The following is a 19512-nucleotide window of genomic DNA, read 5'->3' on the forward strand; positions in this document are numbered from 1 at the left end:
ACCACCACCACTACAATCTAACCATCGATATTCTCATCACCCTGAAAAGAAACCCCACACCCATTAGCAGTTACTCTTCATTCCACCTACTGCCACTAATTTTTCTGCTTATTCTGGACCATATAAATGGAATCATACAATTTGTGATATTTTGTGACTGGCTCCTTTTATTTAATGGTGTTTTTCAAAGTTCATCCATATGTAGCATGTATCAGTCCTTTATTTCTTTTTATTGCCAAATGATAGTTATAGACCTAGTAGAATTGCTAAATCATATGGCAACTCTATGTTTAACCTTTTGAGGAAATGAGTCTGTTTTCCAAAGTGGCTGCACCATTTTATGTTCCCACCAGCAATGTACAAGGCTTCCAATTTCTTCAACATTTGTTTTTTTTTTTTTTTAATTACAGCCATTGTGGTGGATGTGAAGTGATATCCCATTGTGGTTTTAGTTTTCATTTCCCTGATGATTAACCGTGTTGACCATCTTTTCATGTGCTAACTGGCCATTTGTTATAGTGGTTTATGCTTCTTTCAAAAACTGCTGTCATATCAAACATTTTCAAAACTCAGGATGTTTTTCAGTGCTAAGGCAATTGTTCTGATGTGCTTTCCTTTGCCCTTTAGGACATACCGTGCTATTGTGATGTTTTGCCCAAATACTGTACATACAAACAGCAAGACTTGGCTTCAGGCTGCCCATTGTTAAGCCCAAAGTCAACAAAATGCATGGAAACTTTAAAATCCTTCAAAATGCTATAGTTAAGGTTTTGCTAAAGCAAGTGTTTTTTCTAACTCCTTGAGCTGTATATTGCCTTCAGTAATCATCATCCGGATTGTAACCTCTTCAGTGGCACTTTTGTTCCTTTTGAATTCTTCCCTTGCCCAGTCCTTCAGGTATTTGTGATCAGAGTCATTTGGAACTTGCCGAATTGCTTGCAAAATCCTTCTGTAGAGAAGGAGAACTTGTAGCCTTCTCACGAACTGCTTTAGCGTTACCGTCACCAAGGGTAAGCGGGGAGCAGCCATAACCACCGGCCAGCACGCTTCAGAACTTCTGCACACAGGAGGGGAAGTTGGGAAGGAAGAATTTCTTAAGTACAGACCCAAAGCACAAAACAAATAAATGGCCTGATAAATTGGTAAAATTATGAACTTTTCTTTATCAAAATAGATAATAAATAAAAGATATAGACCAATCACAAATTGGACAAAAATATTGGCAACACATATAATCAAAAGTCCTTCTACAAATCAATAAAAAACAAAGAAAAAAATGGACAAAAGACATGAATAGCTGTTTTATACGAAAAGACATTTAACTGGCCTATATCTTAGTTTGTCCAGGCTGCCATAACAAAATACTATGCACTGAGTGGCTTAAATAACAGAAATTTATTTCTCACAGTTCTGGAGGATGGGAAGTCCAAGATCAACGTGTCAGCAAGGTAGGTTTCATTCTGAGGCCTCTTCTCTTGGCTTGCAGGCAGCCACCATCTCACTATGTGCTCACATGATCTTTTGTTACTCTGTGTATGAATTTGTGTGTGTGTGGGTGGGTGGGTGTGTGTATGAAAGAGAGAGGGAGAGACACACTCTAATGTGTCTTCTTTTAAGGGCATTAATCCCATCACGAAGCCCCCACCCTAATGACTTCATCCAGTCCTAATTATCTCCCAAAGGCCCCATCTCCAAATATCATCCTATTGGAGGCTAGGGCTTCAACATGTCAGTTGGGAGGAGGACACAATTCAGTCTACAGCAGCCTATAAGCATCTTTTTACTCCCCAATCTCATTAATAATTAGGAAATGTAAATTAGAATAAAAGTGAAATACCATTTTATACCGACCAGATTATATAAAATTGAAGCATTGATAACATTAAGGGTTAGCAAGGATGCAGAGCAAGGAAACTCACATTCACTGCTGGTCGGAATGTAGATTGGAACAAACAGTTTGGAATAAAGTTAGATATTTTCTAGTGAAACTGAAGATGCACATACCCTATGTTGTAGCAATTCTGATCCTAGACATATACTCTAAAGTGGTGCTTTTCAAATTGTTGGGTGTATTGAAGTCAAAATAAAAATGTAGAGATGGGAGGCCAAGGCAGGAGGATCACTTGAGGCCAGGAGTTTAAGACCAGCCTAATCAAGAGGGAGACCCCATCTCTACAAAAAATAGAAAAATTAGCTGGGTCCTGTGGTATACACCTCTAATCCCAGCTACTTGGGAGGCTGAGGCAGGAAGATCACTTCAGCCCAGGGGTCTGAAGTTGCAGTGAGCTATGATGATGCTACTGCACTCTAGCCTTGGATACAGAGCAAGACCCTGTCTCAAATAAATAAATAAATAAATGCAGAGACAAATCTCTAAATTTAATGTTTTATTTGGGAAGCAAGAATTGCAATTCAAGGCATATACACAAACTGGGTGGTCTTCAATTCTCTTTGAGGTTTTATAAAAAGGAGAAATGTTACATATTGTTTTGAAAGAAAGCTCATTGGCACTAGTAAGTGCCAAAGTTTTGAGGAGCTGGCAAGCTCTGACTGGTGAGTGACTGCAATGGGTAAAACTAGTCTTACAGTCATTTCAAGTCATTTCAGCAGCTATCAGATAAAACTGGTTTCAGGTTACAACAGGGAATTTCAGCAGCCAGGCTTCAGAGAATTATATTCTTGGAGCAACATTAGGTGCCCTTAGTGCTCCCCCCCCCAACTGTTTCAGCTGGACATGATAAAAATGACCCAATTCATGTGCTCAACTTTCACAGGTTCAATCCAATAGTACATCATGAATGAAGTATAATTTTCTGAAAAGTAAAATCATGACTCTTGTACAAGTATAAAATAAACACATACCAAATATTTTATCTCATTAATTATTTAAGGAGCCAGTAAGGTGGAATGCAGTATGAATTCACTAACAATCAGCAACATTGACATGAATTTGCTAAGAAGGGTAAAAGTGGTTTAATATCCTACAGGTCAATAAAATGTCATCTTTTGGTGTATCTTTTCTATAGGTAGACACAAATTATTATAAACTATCAGTTTTCTTGTAAAATAGTTCAGTCAACAGAAAGTCAGAGGCCCCTATGGATTCAAACCCTTCCAGCCTCTGCCAGATAATGCGCAAGCCTTACACTAAAAGGGCACCCAGAAATCTCTTTTGCTCATTTCCAAGTCTCAAATGATGTTTCCTGACAATAGGTCCCTTTTAGAAGTTTTTGGTAATGAAATAGAAAAAACAGAAATTTAGTGCATTGAATACAGTAAATGTAAAGTTTTGTGAAAATTTTGTTTCAGAGCTATACATCCAAACGTATGTGGTATCGGATTTGATGTAAAATATTTTTGTTCACTGTAAGCTGGGATCAAAACAGTTTGAAAGCTACTTGTGTGACACATTACGAGGCTCAAAAGTGAAAGGAATTGGATTTTTGAGTTCTCCCTTCACCCAAAGTAGGCATCCATTCAGGGCCAGGCTCAGTCATGCAGACTCGGAAAATGACCTGAGAGAATGGTAGAAAAGCACCATGCCAGGGGTTAGCCAGCTCTGTTTCTCCCTAACACTGAGGTCCGCGGCCTTCCTGGGACACCAGAAGAACCGTGGGTGCAGGCGGAACGCGAAGGCCGAGCCCGCCACCCACAGCAAGCGGGAGCGCAGGCTTGCAGCCCGGCTGTCCGCCAGCGGGGAAGCAAGCACAAGACCCGGGCCGCAGCAACCGGCTCTGGTAGCTGCGGCGTCCCCACGACCCGCGAGCGGAAGAACCTCGCGCACGCGCAGTAAGAGGCCAGAGCCGGCTGTGCGCCAGAGGTACCTTTCGCCAGGCCCGGCTTCGCCTCCAGTCCTCGGGGGACCGCCCCGCCCCGTCGTCCGTGTCTCGTCATCCCGTCACCCCGGCCGGGTTCCCCCCGCCCTCTCCGGCCTGTGTCGGTCGCGGCTGCGCGCGCAGAGCCTGAGCGCGCGCCGGAGGGAAGGGGAAGCGGCGGGTAAGGAGGGCCTGCGTCCCGGGTGCGTCCGTGACGGGGTTGGGAACTTCTGCTCTCTCCGGCTCTCGGGACCCCTGAAGCCTCTGCAACTGGTTTTTCCCTCGCCTCTTCTCCTGCCGCCTCAGGCGTTCCTCTGACAGTCGAAGTGTTGTCTCCCTCCTCGTGTGTTGTGGATCGCTCTGGCCCGTCCTCTCCCGGCCCCCGGAGGGGCTCTCCGGAGGCCGTGCCCCCAGCCCCTCTGCTATGCCCTCAGTTGTCTGCGATCCTGCCCTTTGGGTTGCACCAGAATGATTATCCACTTTTGGTGTCGCAGCAGGATAGGGGTAGCGCTCTAGGTCCGGCCCCCAATTCAAGTACAAAGAGCCTTGGGTTTTTTGACTCTGGTCCTGGGATTCTTTCTGACACCCTTTGCTGAAGCAATTTACAGATGCTCTCGACAGTGAATTCAAGGCCACCAAACTTAGGTCCTCCTTAGTTTCTGTGGACATCTCCACTGTTTCCTAATGATCTGCTTTTCAAGTTTGGGGCCCTCGAGGCACGTCCCTTACATCCCTATGCAATGTCCCAGAATTGTGCTCTTTCTCTTTGGAAATATTGTCACTCCACATGCCGCCTTTTGGAATGATGTTCGTGCTTCACTGGCAATGGGGTAGCCTCACAGATACTGAGAAACGTGCTGTTTGCTACCAGAGTAGATAATTCAGTGAACCCTTTCTTGTAGCAAGAGCAGTGACTGTGCTTGATGCCTTGAAGTAGGGACAGAGGAGGTACCTTGTAATTAAACCACTGGGGTCCAAAATCTGCAGACAGGGAGAAATCTAAAACAGAAAAAGAAAGCCTGACAGTCACATCATATTTAATAATATCTGCAGGTCATATTTCTACGTAGGGACAAATACATTGTTTGCTTTTTCCCCTTTTGTATTATTTTAACTAACATATAATAATTGTACATATTTATAGAGTGCAGTGTAATATTTTGATACATGTATACAATATATAAGGATCAAATCAGGGTAATTAGCATATTCATCACCTTAAACACTGCCTTTATATACCAGTTAAATGTAATATGTTGACATTCTTTACATGCCGATGTGAAATTTTAGCAGCTACCTTAGAACTTCTCAATCAAATTTCTCAATAAGCTAATTCCTAGACAGTCATTATCAGCCTAGTTATTTTGACTTTCATAAGTTTGACTGAATGCTATGAACTTAATCATTTTTCTAACAGCATCCCACACCTTTTCTGTCAGTCTTATTAGCAATTCTTCTTGATGCCTAAGTTACAAAACCTTAATCATCTTAGATTTCCCCTGTGCTTTTATCTCCATATTTCTTATGTTAGAGGATCTCATGCTTTCTTTATTTAAAAGGTAACTTAGATGTACATTGCTGAACCTATAAGGCTGTGTAATGGGACTTTGTTCCCTCATAACTTATCCCCCTGAAGAACGAAATAATAGTTTGGAAATATGGCTATTGTCATGTTTACTCTTGATGAACCCATTAAGGCTCAGGTGCAAATTTCAGCGCTTAGGTTTCAAGGCCCTTTCTCTCTAACCTGATCTATTGAATCTGATGCAATGTGATATCGTGGAAAAAGTCCTGGATTTAGAGGAAGAAGGCCTGGATTCAGATACTGAAACTGTCACACTAACACTGTATCCTGTATCCTTGGGGAAACTTTGAGCTTCAATTTCCTTCTCTGTCCTTTTAGATAAGATTATCTTTTCTTCTCACCTCTTAATTATTATGAGAATTACAATTGACATAATATGTGAAAAAGCTAACAAAAAAACAACCTAAACTATTGTTGTTATTTCTCATTATACGAATTTCACAAGCATTTGAAAACCTAATACATGTTAGATACTGGTGCTATAGCTCTGAAAGATAGTCTCTGCCCTTAAGGTACTGTCTTTCAAGGAGGTTTCTCTGTGTGTGCGCAAATGTTGTGTATGCTGGGAGTAGGGTGATAGGGTATATGAAAAGGTAGAGTATAATATGAGATGTAAAATGGGTAAGCTTAGGGTGAGCAACAAACCCAAAGGTGAGAGGAACCGAGAAGGGTTCCTGCAGGAAATTGTATTTGAACAGAGTCTTGAATTATAAGACATAGAAGGGCTTTGTGTGCTAAGGGAAGTGTACAAATTGAAGGATTTTAAGTAGGCGGACTGATCACAATTGCTTTTTGAAAGTTCATTTTGGCTGTTATATGTGCTTCCTTGCTGCAGTGTACAAAAACTTTCTGCCTTTGTGCCTTATTTTCTTCACTCCACAGAGAAGGACTTATTACCTCTCCACATAGCTTAATACTTTATCTTTCATTATCCACTTCAGGTCCCATTTCTTCTGTGAAGCATCCTTCAGTTATTTTAGCCCCCCCTACTTATTTCCTTTTCTGAAATCATATTAGAGACAGTATCACACAGTTTAGTACTTGTTTGTCTTGTGTGTGTTTTATGTCCCTAAGTATAATAGATTATAAGTATAGGGACTGTTTGTTATGTATGTGAATGGAAGACACATTAAATACAAAAATATGTTCCTTGATCTTTTATTTTGTTTTTCAGGGTAGGAGCAGATTATGTGCAACAGTCCTTTTAATTAATCTATCATCATCATGGCTAATGAGGGCTGTCCGAAGGCTTGTGATAGTCCTTTTTCATCAGATAAACATGCCCAACTCATCTTGGCCCAGATCAATAAAATGAGAAATGGACAGCATTTTTGTGATGTGCAGCTGCAAGTTGGGAAGGAAACTTTTAAAGTTCATCGGCTAGTTTTGGCTGCCAGTAGTCCTTACTTTGCAGCTTTGTTCACTGGAGGAATGAAAGAGTCCTCAAAAGATGTTGTACAGATTCTAGGAATTGAACCTGGAATCTTTCAGATACTTCTAGATTTCATTTACACAGGTATGTTATGTGAGCCTGTTGCTTTAAGTGAAGAAGATGCAATCACTCTTGCACTACTGTGGGAACATAAATTGATCTAATTTATCTAGAAGGTAATTTAGCAACATTTTTCAGTATTACAAGACTGAAAAATTTATATCTTTTGACTCCAGACTCCTTTTCTAGGAATCTGAAGGAATTAATTAGTGATGCAAGCAAATATTTATGAACTAGGATTTTATCATAACATTATTTATAATAGTATATAATTGGATACAATCTTATTGTCTCTCTGTAGGTTATATGCTTATATAAATTATGTTACATGTGTATATATATAAAATGGAATATTTGTTAGATCTCACAAATGATTTAAAAATATATACTATCATGAAAGAATGTTTATAATATATCAAATGAAAAAAAGGGTATAAATACAACCCCAATTTTTCAAAAAAAAAAAAACAACCCCAGAACCTTTGTGTATATTTGTGTATGAGACAGAGATGAGGGCCAGGTGCAGTGACTCATGCCTGTAATCCCAGTACTTTGAGAGGCCCAGGTGGGAGGATCACTTGACACAGGAGTTTAAGAATGCAGGGAGCTATGATTGTGCCTATGAATAGCCACTGCACTCCAGCCTGGGTAACAGAGCAAGACTCTGTCTCTAAAAAGAAAAAGAAAGAGAGAGAGATGAGAATGTAATGTTCATAGTGTTTATCTATAGGTGATAGAATATGGAAGATTCTTATTTTTCCCTTTTTTTCTGTTTCCCCTCCAAATGTTTATAATCAGCATGTATTATTTTAGTCAAAACTTCTATTTTAATAATGTTTTTGAAGAGTTTTAATGACATTAGAAAACGTACACAAAAACTACATAGGCTTATATGTCTTATATGCAACAAATACAGAAAAAAGATTTGAAAGAAATACACTAAAGAGTTAATATGATATATGTCTGGATGTGGAAAAATGTGTGATTTTCATTTCATTTTTATGCTTTTCTGTCTCAAAGTTTTTTCCCCCACAGTGACTATGTATTAGTCTTAGAAAAAAAATTGAAAACATAGGCTATGTTTATTCAGTCTAGTTTTGAAACTATACTCGTTAAGGGACTGCATGGTGGGTGGGAGATAAGTATTTTTTTAAATGTATGATATTTAAACCTGGAAAATTACAAAAGGCTATTTCTTTTCTCTGTGTTATTTCATATTTCTTTTTGGAAAATTTCAGAAAATAATGATAACCTTAATTTGGGGACTGTGACCATGATTATCTTTTATCTACTAAAAGCAGTATAGCTTTATCTATTAGCTTATGTACAAATTAACATTGAGAGGTTCTTGACCTCATTGTTCCAAATGACTTGTGTGAGCTGATGAAATTACTTCATAAATACACCCCACTTTTTTATTTGAAAAATATAAATTAACACAAGTTAATCAATGGAATTAGTTGAGCTATATAAAAACAGAAGAAATGCCACAAGTTGTCTATTCTGCTTCTGTTGCCTGACAGTAGCAACAAGAGATATTTAGTCAAAGAGAATGTTCATGGCATCATCACCATATTGCCAATGATGAGCACTTCTATCAAAGAAATAAAAGGTGCTAAAACACCAGGCATGGTGGCTTGAGCCTGAAATCCTAGCACTCTGGAGGCCTAGGCAGTAGGATTGCTTGAGCTCAGGAGTTCAAGACCAGCCTGAGCAAGAGTGAGACCCTGTCTCTACGAAAAATAGAAAAATTAGCTGAGCGGGGTAGCTCACGTCTATAGTCCCAGCTATTTGAGAAGCTGAGGCAAGAGGATCACTTGAGTCCAGCAGTTTGAGGTTACGGTGAGCTACAATGACTGAGCTAGACTCTGTCTCAAAAAAAAAAAAAAAAACAGTGGTAAAACCCAGAGAAATAAAAGCTACTGAGCATATCTGGGGGAAATAACATTGTAGAGGACTGACATTTAAGGCAAAATTGGTATCACTAGCATTTGGCTGCTAGAAATAAATATAAACTGGCTTAACAAGATAAGACTTTATTTTTCCACCAAAATGAATCCAAAATAGGTAGTCCAAGGCTTATTTGGTGGGTTCATAATGTCATTAGTGTCCCAATATTTTTCTCCACCATCTATAGCTTATAGCTTCTAATCTCATGATCACTGAACTCTAGCCAGTGGAAGGAGGTAGGAAGAAAGGCAAAAGGGCCTATCATTCAAGTTTGTCCTTTTTTAAAGCTTTTCTGGTAGCCCTACCCAACAACTGCTGCCCGTATCTTGCTGGCCACACTCAGTCAAAAGTTTACACTTACCTGCAAGGAAAACTAGGAAATTTAATTTTCAGCAAAGCACAGTTGCCACCTATGACAAAATTAAGGTCTGTTAGTAAGAATGGGAGGAGAATGAAGACTGGGTATTCATTGGACAGGGAAATTTATAGGCTTTGACAAAATTAGTTCTCAATATACATGTACCTTCATTTTCATTGTAATGACATTTCCTTTTTCTTTTTCTCCTCACAAACAATTCTTGTTTCAAATCCTTTTTCGTGATGTGGGAGCAGCAAAACCTGTTATTCTATTTCTCTTCCCTTTGGATTTGTCATTCTTTATTAACCATTCACATTAATGATTGCAATTAATACATTTATTTATTTATTTACTGAGAGTCTTCCTCTGTTGCCCCAACTAGAGTGCAGTGTTGTCATCATAGCTCACTGGAACTTCAAAATCCTGGGCTCAAGCGATCGTCCTGCCTCTGCCTCCCGAGTAGCTGGGACTACAGGCGTGCACTGTAACGCCCAGCTAATTTTTCTTTTTTTTGTAGATATGGGATGTTGCTCTTGCTCAGTTTGGTCTCAAACTCCTGAGCTCAAGCAATCTTGCCTCGGCCTCCCAGAGTGCTAGGATTACAGGTGTGAGCCATCACGTCTACCCAACTCATTCTTTTTTTTTTGAGACAGAGTTTCACTCTGTTGCCCAGGCTAGAGTGCTGTGGCTTCAGCCTAGCTCACAGCAATCTCAAACTCCTGGGCTCAAGCAATCCTCCTGCCTCAGCCTCCTGAGTAGCTGGGACTACAGATGTGTGCCACAACGCCTGACTAATTTTTTCTATTTTTAGTTGTCTGGCTAATTTCTTTTTATTTTTAGTAGAGATTGGGTCTCACTGTTGCTGAAGCTGGTCTCAAACTCCTGACCTCAAGCTATCCTGCCACCTAGGTCTCCCAGAGTGCTAGGATTACAGAAGTGAGCCACTATGCCTAGCCCTGGCCAACATTCTTTATTAATCATTCACAATTCTAATGTATCTTTTTTGACTTTTTAAAAATTGATATAGTTGTACATATTTGGGGGGTACCTGTGATATTTTGATACATGTACACAATGTGTTCTAATGTGTCTTAATGTGTATTTCTTGTCTTTTTCTTTTTTTAGAAACAGGGTCTCACTATGTCACCCAGGCTGGAGTACAGTAGCTATTCACAGGCACAATTATAGCACACTGCAGCCTCAAATAATCCTCCTGCCTTAGCCTCCCAAGTAGCTGGGACTATAGACATGTACCATTGCACGTCACCTTAGATTTTTTTATGTACTTCACTTGGAATTATATGACCTGGGTTTGAGATCTAGCTCTACCTCTAATTAGCTGTGTGATACTAAGCATTTCATTTAACTTTAGTCAGTCATTCATTCACTCTTTCAACAAATATCTATTGAATACTTTTTTTAGCTAGTTACCAGGGATACAGCAGTAAACAAGACAGAGATGGTCTCTGCCCTCACAGAGCTTCCTAGGTAATGCAGATTAGGTACTTATAAATTAGAAATGAACTTGTGAGAACCTTATTTTCCTTGTTTATCAGGTGTTAATAGTAGCACTTTATAATTCATGTAAAGGTTAAATGAGATAAATTTTAGTAAATGTGAAAGTGCTTTGTAAACTATAAAGCCATATTAAGTGGTAGGACATTTTAAAAATTACTCCCAAGTAACTCTTGGCATTATCCAATAGCAGTCATTCAGCCCCCTTACCTCACAACTCATGATCTTCCAAGTTTGTGGTATATTCCCATTTCATTCAAGTAAGTCTTATCTCAGTTTTTTCTGCAGCTATTGTCATTTACCCCCTTGCTGGATTCCATTTCTTATATTTTTGGAAAACCCCCCATTTGCATTCAGTGAGCAATATTCTTCCTCTCACCATAATCTCTTTGGGCATTCATTCATTTAAAAAATTTTTTTAAGCATCTAGCATGTGCTAGGCATTGGGAATATAGAGGAGGCAATCCTTGCCCTAATGGATTTTGCAAATCTAATCTTAGTACAAACTTTAGACAAATATTAACACTTTCGCAGAATGAATGTTATAAAAAGGATAATATAAAATATTAATATAGGATTGAATGGAAAGTTCATCCTTATTAGGTCTGAGAATTACAGTGGTTTCTTTTCTTCCTCTTAAATATTACTGCCTAGTTGATGTCCTCCCAAAGTCATTACGTAAATTATGAAAGTGAAGCCCTTGGGAAAGAGAGCAGTATATATAGTTTAACTTTCTCATATGATTCTCATAAGAATTGTAGATTCTTGGTTATTCCTAATATTATTAAAAACTAACACTGTATTGTACTTCATTATAATTGAAGATAGGGACCCTGTTTTATTCTCCCCAGTGCCTCAATAAATGTTTGTTACATGTATATGACCTTATATGAAAATCATGGACTTTGATGCTAACTCTTACCTTGTAACTCGCTTAACCATGTGACTTGGGGACAAGTTACTTAAACTTTCTGATTCTATTTCCTTAATAACAAAATAACAAAATAATAGTGCCTACTATATGGGATTATAATGAGGATTAAATGAGTGCATACATTAATTAAGTCTGGGCGTGGTGGCTCACACCTGTAATCCCAGCACTTTGGAAGGCCAAGGCAGGAAGATCACTTGAGGCCAGGGGTTTGAGGCCAGCCTAGACATTATAGCAAGATTCCATCTCTAAAAAAAATAACAGAATAAAAAATAAATTTAAAAATTAGCCAGGTGTGGTGGCATGTGCCTGTAATTCCAGCTACTTGGGAAGCTGAGGTGGGAGGATCACTTGAGCACAAGAGTTTGAAGTTACAGTGAGCTGTGATTGTGCCACTGCACTCCAGCCTGGGTGACAGAGAGAGAAAGAACTTGTCTCTAAAATAAATAAAGAAATAAATAAAGCAGTTAATACTGCATCTGGTTCTTTGTGTTTCATGTATGTTAGGTATCATTATCATTTAAATTTTGTGCCCTTTCCACAAATCCTTTGTTGCCTTTTTTACTTAGCATCTATCTACTCTGTGAAGATTAAGCTGTCAGTGAAATCAAGTGTAATACATTTTGAATATGGTAAATCAATGTTTGTTTTTATTTTATCGGCTATTTTGTCTCCCTACTTTCCCAGGTGTAGTGAACATAGGTGTGAATAATGTCCAGGAGTTGATTGTTGCAGCAGACATGCTACAGTTGACTGAAGTTGTTACTCTTTGCTGTGAATTTCTGAAAGGCCAAATTGATCCACTGAACTGCATTGGGATCTTTCAGTTCTCTGAGCAAATTGCCTGCCATGATCTTTTGGAATTCACAGAAAACTACATTCATGTCCATTTTTTGGAGGTTCATTGTGGGGAAGAGTTCCTGGCACTTACAAAAGATCAGCTGATCAAAATTTTGCGAAGTGAAGAGCTTAGCATTGAGGATGAATACCAGGTCTTCTTAGCTGCAATGCAATGGATTCTGAAAGATCTGGGAAAGAGAAGAAAACATGTGGTAGAAGTGCTAGACCCAATTCGATTCCCCTTATTACCTCCTCAGAGGCTTTTAAAGTATATAGAAGGTAACTTTTTTGCTGTATATCAAATTAGGTGATTAATTATCCAATGACTTTTTCTCTGTTTGAAATGTGGTATAGCATTTTCATTTTTTGGTTCAATAACAGACATTTATTGAATGATTACTAAATGTAAGATCCAATGTTTGTGTTTTGTGGGTGGGCAATAGTATTTGGATATTTCTACCCAATTTTTCATCAAATGCTTATGTACATGTTTTGAGATTAACTACTAAAGGAGATTAGTTTTATAGATAATATTATTGACAGAGCTAACATAACCACTGCTGTTGGCATAACTAGTCATTTCAGTTTAAGATTTCCCCTTGCCACTCAGAAAAATTCAGCAAAACCTAACATTTGAAATAAAAATAAAAGAAAAAAGATTGCTACTTGAGGATAAACAAAAACAAAACAAAACAAAATAACATTTGAGGAAAATGGATACACTAAAAAGAAAAAGAAAACTCAATAAATCCTGTAAGTCCTCTCATTATGAAATGAATTTGGTATTAATATACTATCATAGCTTCTGAGTAGCCTTTGAATCATCTTTACCTTCAGAATCATCTTCTGAACTTCTTTGAAAATATTTGCATCATAGTATAAAACAGTTTTTATCTTTATATTAGAAAAATGATAATATTTAAATTTATTTCTAAAAACTATTTTAGACCTGGTTTCAAGATTTGAAGCTTTTAGTCTTGCCATGTGCTGAAAACATTAGGTTGTAACTGAATTACAAATGATTTTATTAAAAATTAAATACACTATTAAGCATTAAAGGTATAATTCTGTGAATAAATTAGTTTTTCTCCACTCTTAGCAGTGTTAATGAAATTTTGTAGGTTTTTCTGTTGATTTACAGTTGATTGTTATTTGCAGTAATTATGTTCTATAAAGTTGCCATGAACATTGAGTTAGCAAATATTGAGTCATTGCTCCTAGGGGAAATGCAGGTTTAGGTTCCTGCAAGCCTCTGGTCACAACATTTTTGCATGCAGTCAATACATAGCCTTGTTTTATGTAGGCTTTTGTTTGAAAACACCTTATTTAATATATATTGTTGATTCATTAACATTGAACTCACAGCCAACAGTGCTTATAACTCATCCCTGAGTGAAACTTTATCTGACACAGGTATTTTCTCTGTAAGGCACTTCATAGCTTTCTTACACTTAGGAACACTACATAGCACTTGAGCACTATGGTTGGGAGCCATTTTAAACAGCAAAATTACCAACAAAAAGCACAAAAATGCAAAACACATGGCACTAAATAGACTGTGAAAAAGGATACTTGTTTATAGCATGAGCTGAAAAGAAGACAGAATAAAGCCTTGTTCAGCCTCACCCGGAAAGTACATGTAAGGTGATTTAAATTTTTTGCCACTCTGCACATGTCTGTGAATGACTACAAAAGCACCCAAAGTAGAGTAATCCCCCCTTGTCCATGGGGAATGCATTCCAAGACCCTCAGTGGATGCCTGAAACTGTGGGTAGTACCAAACCTTGTATACACTGTTTTTTTCCTACATATACACACCTATGATAAAGTTTAACTTATAAATTAGGCACTGTAAGAGATGAATAATAACTACATAATAAAATAGAACAATTATAACTATATACTATAATAAAAGTTAAGTGAATGTGGTCTTTCTCTCTCTCAAAATGTCTTATTATACTGTCCTTACCCTTCTTCTTGTGATGATATGAGATGATAAAATGCCCATGTGGTGCTATGAAGTGAGGTGAATGACCTGGGCATTATGACATAGTGTTAGGCTACTATTGAAAACTAATTTAAACCTTATAAATTATTTCTGGAATTTTCCATTTAATATTTTTGAAACATAGTTAACTGTGGATAACTGAAACCATGGAAAGTAAAACCACGAATAAGGGGGGACTACTGTATTAAGTTGGGATTTATAAATACATTTTAGCAAGTAGGTGTATTCACAAAAAATGAATCTACAAATAATAAGAATTGACTGTTTAAATGCTGAAACAAAGGATAGAAATTATCCAGACAACATTTGCATGAATTGTGAGAATTTAGGAGTAAGGCAGATGCTTTCATGGTTGAGTTGGCTTTTCCAAGTGCTGTAGGTACAGAGCACTAAAGGAAAGTTCCTCTGCTAGGAGAAAGGCAATGTTCCCTAGAATTGGAACATGTTTTCCTACAGTTTTTTTTTAATTATTTTATAATATTCAAGTCTTGCACTGCTTTTTAAGCATGCCCAATACTTATCACCTAATGGTATTTCAGTGGCAGAAAAAACTATAAGGAGCCAAGGGAGAAGTAAATTCAGGATTTTTAAAAAGACAACCTTAATGTTTTTCAACTTTGAAACTTTTCTTCATTGATCATATTGGAGAAAATATGGGCAGTTTATGTAGAAAAATAATGAGACTCTACCACAAAATTCAGAGAGGGAGCAAAATACTTAATTGAAGTGGTTAGATTATAGTAGGTGAAATGTGTAGATGTTTTTCCCCTGGTATATTTTTTTGTACTTACCACTAGAATAATTCAGGCAATTTAATATTATTAGATAGATGATTGTCTATCTACCTTTGCATTTTAGAAAATTACTTTTTTTTTAAATGGACCATGCTCATTATAAAAAATTGAGATAATACAGAAGTATAAAAACAACAACAAATCACCCAAAGTCTGCCATCAAGAAATAACCAGTTTTAATTAATATTTAGTAAACGTCATTCTAGATAGGAAGACATATGATGGATGGATGGATTGTTGGATAGATAGAAAAACATTTTTTATAAGAATAAGAATTATTGTATACATACTATTTATAACATAAAAAATTTACTTAGCCCTCACTAAAAGTTAACAAAAGAAAAATCTGAAATAATAACTAGTTTCAGAGAAATGTTTCTTCATCCCAAGAAATATATTCATTCTAAAAGGTTCTTATAGAATTAAGGACAAAAGATGAAAATCTTTAATTAAAAGATGGAATCATAGTTTTAATTTGTGTTTTAATTTTAAACAGTATTAACTTTCTGCTAAGAAAAATGAGGTAATTAGCATTTTTATTTTTATTTTCACCCCCTCTGTCAAGGTTTATAACCTTTATTTATATATGTATATATCATGATTCCCCTAGCTCTGTGCTTTTAGTTCTGTATTTAAATAGATCTGATGCTGCTCTCTACGAGTTTTTTAACCATGGTCTTTTCATTGTTGGTTTTTTTCTTTCTTTCTTTCTTTCTTTTTTTTTTTTTTAGAGACAGTGTCTCACTTCATCATCCAGGCTGAAGTTCAGTGGCCCAATCATAGCTCACTGTAACCTTGAAAAACTGGGCTCAAGCTGTCCTCCTATTTCAGCCTCCCAAGTAGCTGGAACTACAGGCATGTGCCACCATGCCCAGGTAATTTTTAAAATTTTTTGTAGAGACAAGGTATCATTATGTTGCCCAGGCTGGTCTCAAACTCCTGTTCTCAAGTAATCCTCCCACCTCAGTTTCCCAAAGTGCTGGGATTACAGGTGTGAGCCGCCACACCCAGCCTATCCTCTGCTTTTGAAAGTTTAGTTTTTTCTTCATTCTGGGGAAATCCTCCTGTATGAAATTTCTGAATACTTTTAATTCTGTTTTGTTTGGTAGTCTTTATTGGAACTTCTTTGTCTTTCATATTTATCATCATGTTACAATATTTTTTCTCTCTATTCAAAATTATTTTCTGAAGCCTTTCTTCCAAATCACTAATTTGATTTTCAATCATATCTATTGTGTTTCTCGTTTCTAATTTATTAACTCTGCAATACTGTCATTTTAGTTCTCACCTTGTTTCCTTAGCAATGCATCTCATCTGTCTTTGAGCTCTTACTTCATAGGACTTCTATTCTTAAGTAATTCTATTGTGTGAAGCACTCATGGGGAGTCTTTCTGTTTGTGGATGATGTTTTCTTCCAGACTGAGTTCTTCAATCTCTTTCTCTTCTTTTTCCTGGGATGTACTTTGATAGATATATGCTATTTCTTAATATCTTCCTGTGAGATATCAAGAACACAGCAACTCTGCCCAAACCCTGCTATGATAATATAAGAAGTAATTTCCTTGATATTCTTTCTACCTTAGTATAACTACTTTGTTTTTGAGGTAGTTAAAGGTAGTCTGGCCACTTTCTAGCCTGAAGCATGAGGGTGGTGGAAGAAGAGAGATCTATTATGGCTGAGATCCTTGCTTGGGAACTTGTATTCTGATCTGTCTCTGTTGAGATCCTGTTAGTGATCTTATATCTGGGCCTACTTAACCTAGCCAGAGATGTATCCTACTAATGTGGAATTTGGCTAGCACTGTGTTCTTTTAGATGGCAAACCCTGGTGATCCTCTTTACCATTACTGATGGTCCTATGAAGACTTTCTTTTAATGGTTTTGTTCCTCAGCTTTTCTCAGTTCTGGTTTTCACTCTTCATTCTGTCTCCAAATTATTAATTATTGGTGAACATCTTCAAGATTTTGTGAGTTGACCATCTTTCTTCAATATTGCTTCTTGTCAGGTATGTAGAGACAAGGCTAGGGATGTAGGGACAAGGTTGGGAGAAAGGCTCTTACTAGCATATATAGTAACTCTGTGTGAATTAGAAAATACCGCCCTTTCAGGACGGCCAGGCCTGATAGCTTGACAAATGGGACACAGTTGACTTTTATCCCCAATTCACCTCCTCAGCTAAGTGCTCTTGAGCAGGGACAAGCTATTCCATCACACTCAACATCCTTTTAGAAGATGGTCTGCATTCCACCAGAATTTTTTGTTTCTTGCTTTGCCTATCATTTTTTAAAGTTAATGACATAATTTTATATCCTTTTTGTTATTAAGTTGTAAGCATAGAATTTTTGGCTATTTCAGTTCTTTTATTTTGTTAGATAATTTTTTGAGTTAAATTTGCTATCATTTTAATGTTTCTGTTGAGCTATATGTTCTCATAACAGTTTTTGGCATTTGTTTTTAATTTTTAAGAAATATCCACTGGCATCATTTTGAAAATCAAATGGTGTTAAAAATTCATTAAAGAAAAGTCATAATTTCTGCCCCACCCTCCTTACCATGTCTGCTCTACTCCTTACTGTGCTCCCAGGAGGCAATTATTTTCAACTCTTACAGCTGTTTCTTTGGGAATTTAACCTCGTATTTCTAAATAATTTGCCTCTACTCCATTTGTTAATTTTTCAATCTTAGACTTCTCTATTGACTTCTTGGTATTGTAGATGAGGCTTTAGCTCATGTGCATTTTCCCTCCATGCTCCTTCCCCCATTCTTCTGGTATAGTCACAATCCACATTTTGGTTAAATCTTATCAGGTAATTTTGATCTTGTTTCACTTTGCCATCTTTATTTAGAAATTCGTATACATGTGTTTTCAAATTGGATATTATAAAGTATATTTTTAAAAACAATCTTTGGACCAGGCTCTATGGTTCACACCTGTAATCCCAGACAGAACTTTGGGAGGCTGAGGCAGGAGGATTGCTTGAGGCCAACAGTTCAAGACCAGCCTGGGCAACATAGTGTGACCCCATTTCTACAAAAAATAAAAATATAAAATTAACTGGATGTGGTGGTGTGCGCCTGTAGTCCTAGCTACTTTAGAGGCTGAGGCAGGAGGATCACTTGAGCCCAGGAGTTGTAGGCTGCAGTGAGCTATGATCTCACCACTGTACTCCATCCTGGGCCACAGAGTAAGAGCCTGTCTCAAAAAAGGTAAATAAATAAAAATCTTTGTTAGATTTAAGGAAAGTATATTCTTTAGTAGCAGTGAGAAAAATAATATTTGGTGTTATAAGAAATAAACACCATTGTTTGTTGATGTGTTTTTATTTCTCTCTTTTTTTTTTTTGAAAAATGGATTCTTTTTGATAATCACAAGTGTTCAGCACAGGAGTTTTTATTTCTTGATTGTTAAATGTGTCTTATCTTTATAGAAATATGTTTTTTCAGTATTATTTAAAAGTTGTTTAAAACATCTTTTTAAACATTGCTTTAGGAGTATCTGATTTTAATCTTCGTGTTGCATTGCAAACACTTTTGAAAGAGTACTGTGAAGTATGCAAATCTCCAAAAGAGAACAAGTTTTGTAGTTTTCTGCAGACATCTAAAGTTCGACCTCGGAAGAAAGCAAGAAAGTACCTATATGCAGTAGGTGAGAGCCTTTAAAGAAGTAATAGAAATTATCTTTATTTTCAGGACCAAAGCCTTTTAATATTTTGTTGTTATTACTATACATGTCAGAATATGCAGGTGGGTCAAAGAGGCATATTTAATTTTACATACAAGCTACAGATTTATAAATTGTATTTATATATCAACAGTGAACATATCTAAAAATAAATAGCCACTCATTTGACATGTGTTATGTTGTGATCTAAATCTTTGGATTCTTTGATTACACAGTTATCATCAAATAACTGACTAAAGAAACACTGCTTTAAAAGTTAAAAATTTGAATTCTTTGAAAAATAAGGAAAATAAATCTCAAGTTTTTGAACTATTCACATTGTCTTAGATAGTCATTAGAGATGACAGGAACCAATGATCTCCAAAGTGTAGTTGTACAGGATGATCCATACGAATATAAGAGTAATATATTAAAACTTCTTTTCATTTTTATTTTAAAAAGCATTAAACTTTATCAATATTTAAAATAGAGTGGCCGGGTGTGGTGGCTCACGCCCATAATCCTACACTCCACGAGGCCGAGGCGGGCAGATTGCTTGAGC

At 37.0% G+C, this 19512-nt stretch overlaps 2 protein-coding genes across 4 annotated transcripts in view; one reads left to right on the forward strand and one right to left on the reverse strand.

Annotated features, from left to right (window-relative positions):
- Nucleotides 1-661: 661 nt before the first annotated feature.
- LOC123634192 (LYR motif-containing protein 2-like) lies at nt 662-1032 on the reverse strand. Its single transcript, XM_045545529.1, has one exon. It carries the CDS (start codon nt 1027-1029, stop codon nt 763-765), a length of 267 nt encoding a protein of 88 aa, XP_045401485.1. The 5' UTR covers nt 1030-1032; the 3' UTR covers nt 662-762.
- A 2765-nt stretch (nt 1033-3797) lies between these two features.
- Nucleotides 3798-19512, forward strand: part of LOC123634193 (intracisternal A particle-promoted polypeptide) — a 35407-nt gene continuing 19692 nt past the window's right edge. For all 3 annotated transcript variants that reach the window (XM_045545531.1, XM_045545530.1, XM_045545532.1), the window contains exons 1-4: nt 3798-3996; nt 6575-6916; nt 12334-12765; nt 18780-18935. In XM_045545531.1, the coding sequence (XP_045401487.1) occupies nt 6625-6916; nt 12334-12765; nt 18780-18935 (880 nt within the window). In that variant the 5' untranslated portion in view covers nt 3798-3996; nt 6575-6624. The remainder of the gene's footprint in view (nt 3997-6574; nt 6917-12333; nt 12766-18779; nt 18936-19512) is intronic.

The sequence above is a fragment of the Lemur catta genome, chromosome 3 (assembly GCF_020740605.2).
Source record: "Lemur catta isolate mLemCat1 chromosome 3, mLemCat1.pri, whole genome shotgun sequence".
NCBI lineage: Eukaryota > Metazoa > Chordata > Mammalia > Primates > Lemuridae > Lemur > Lemur catta.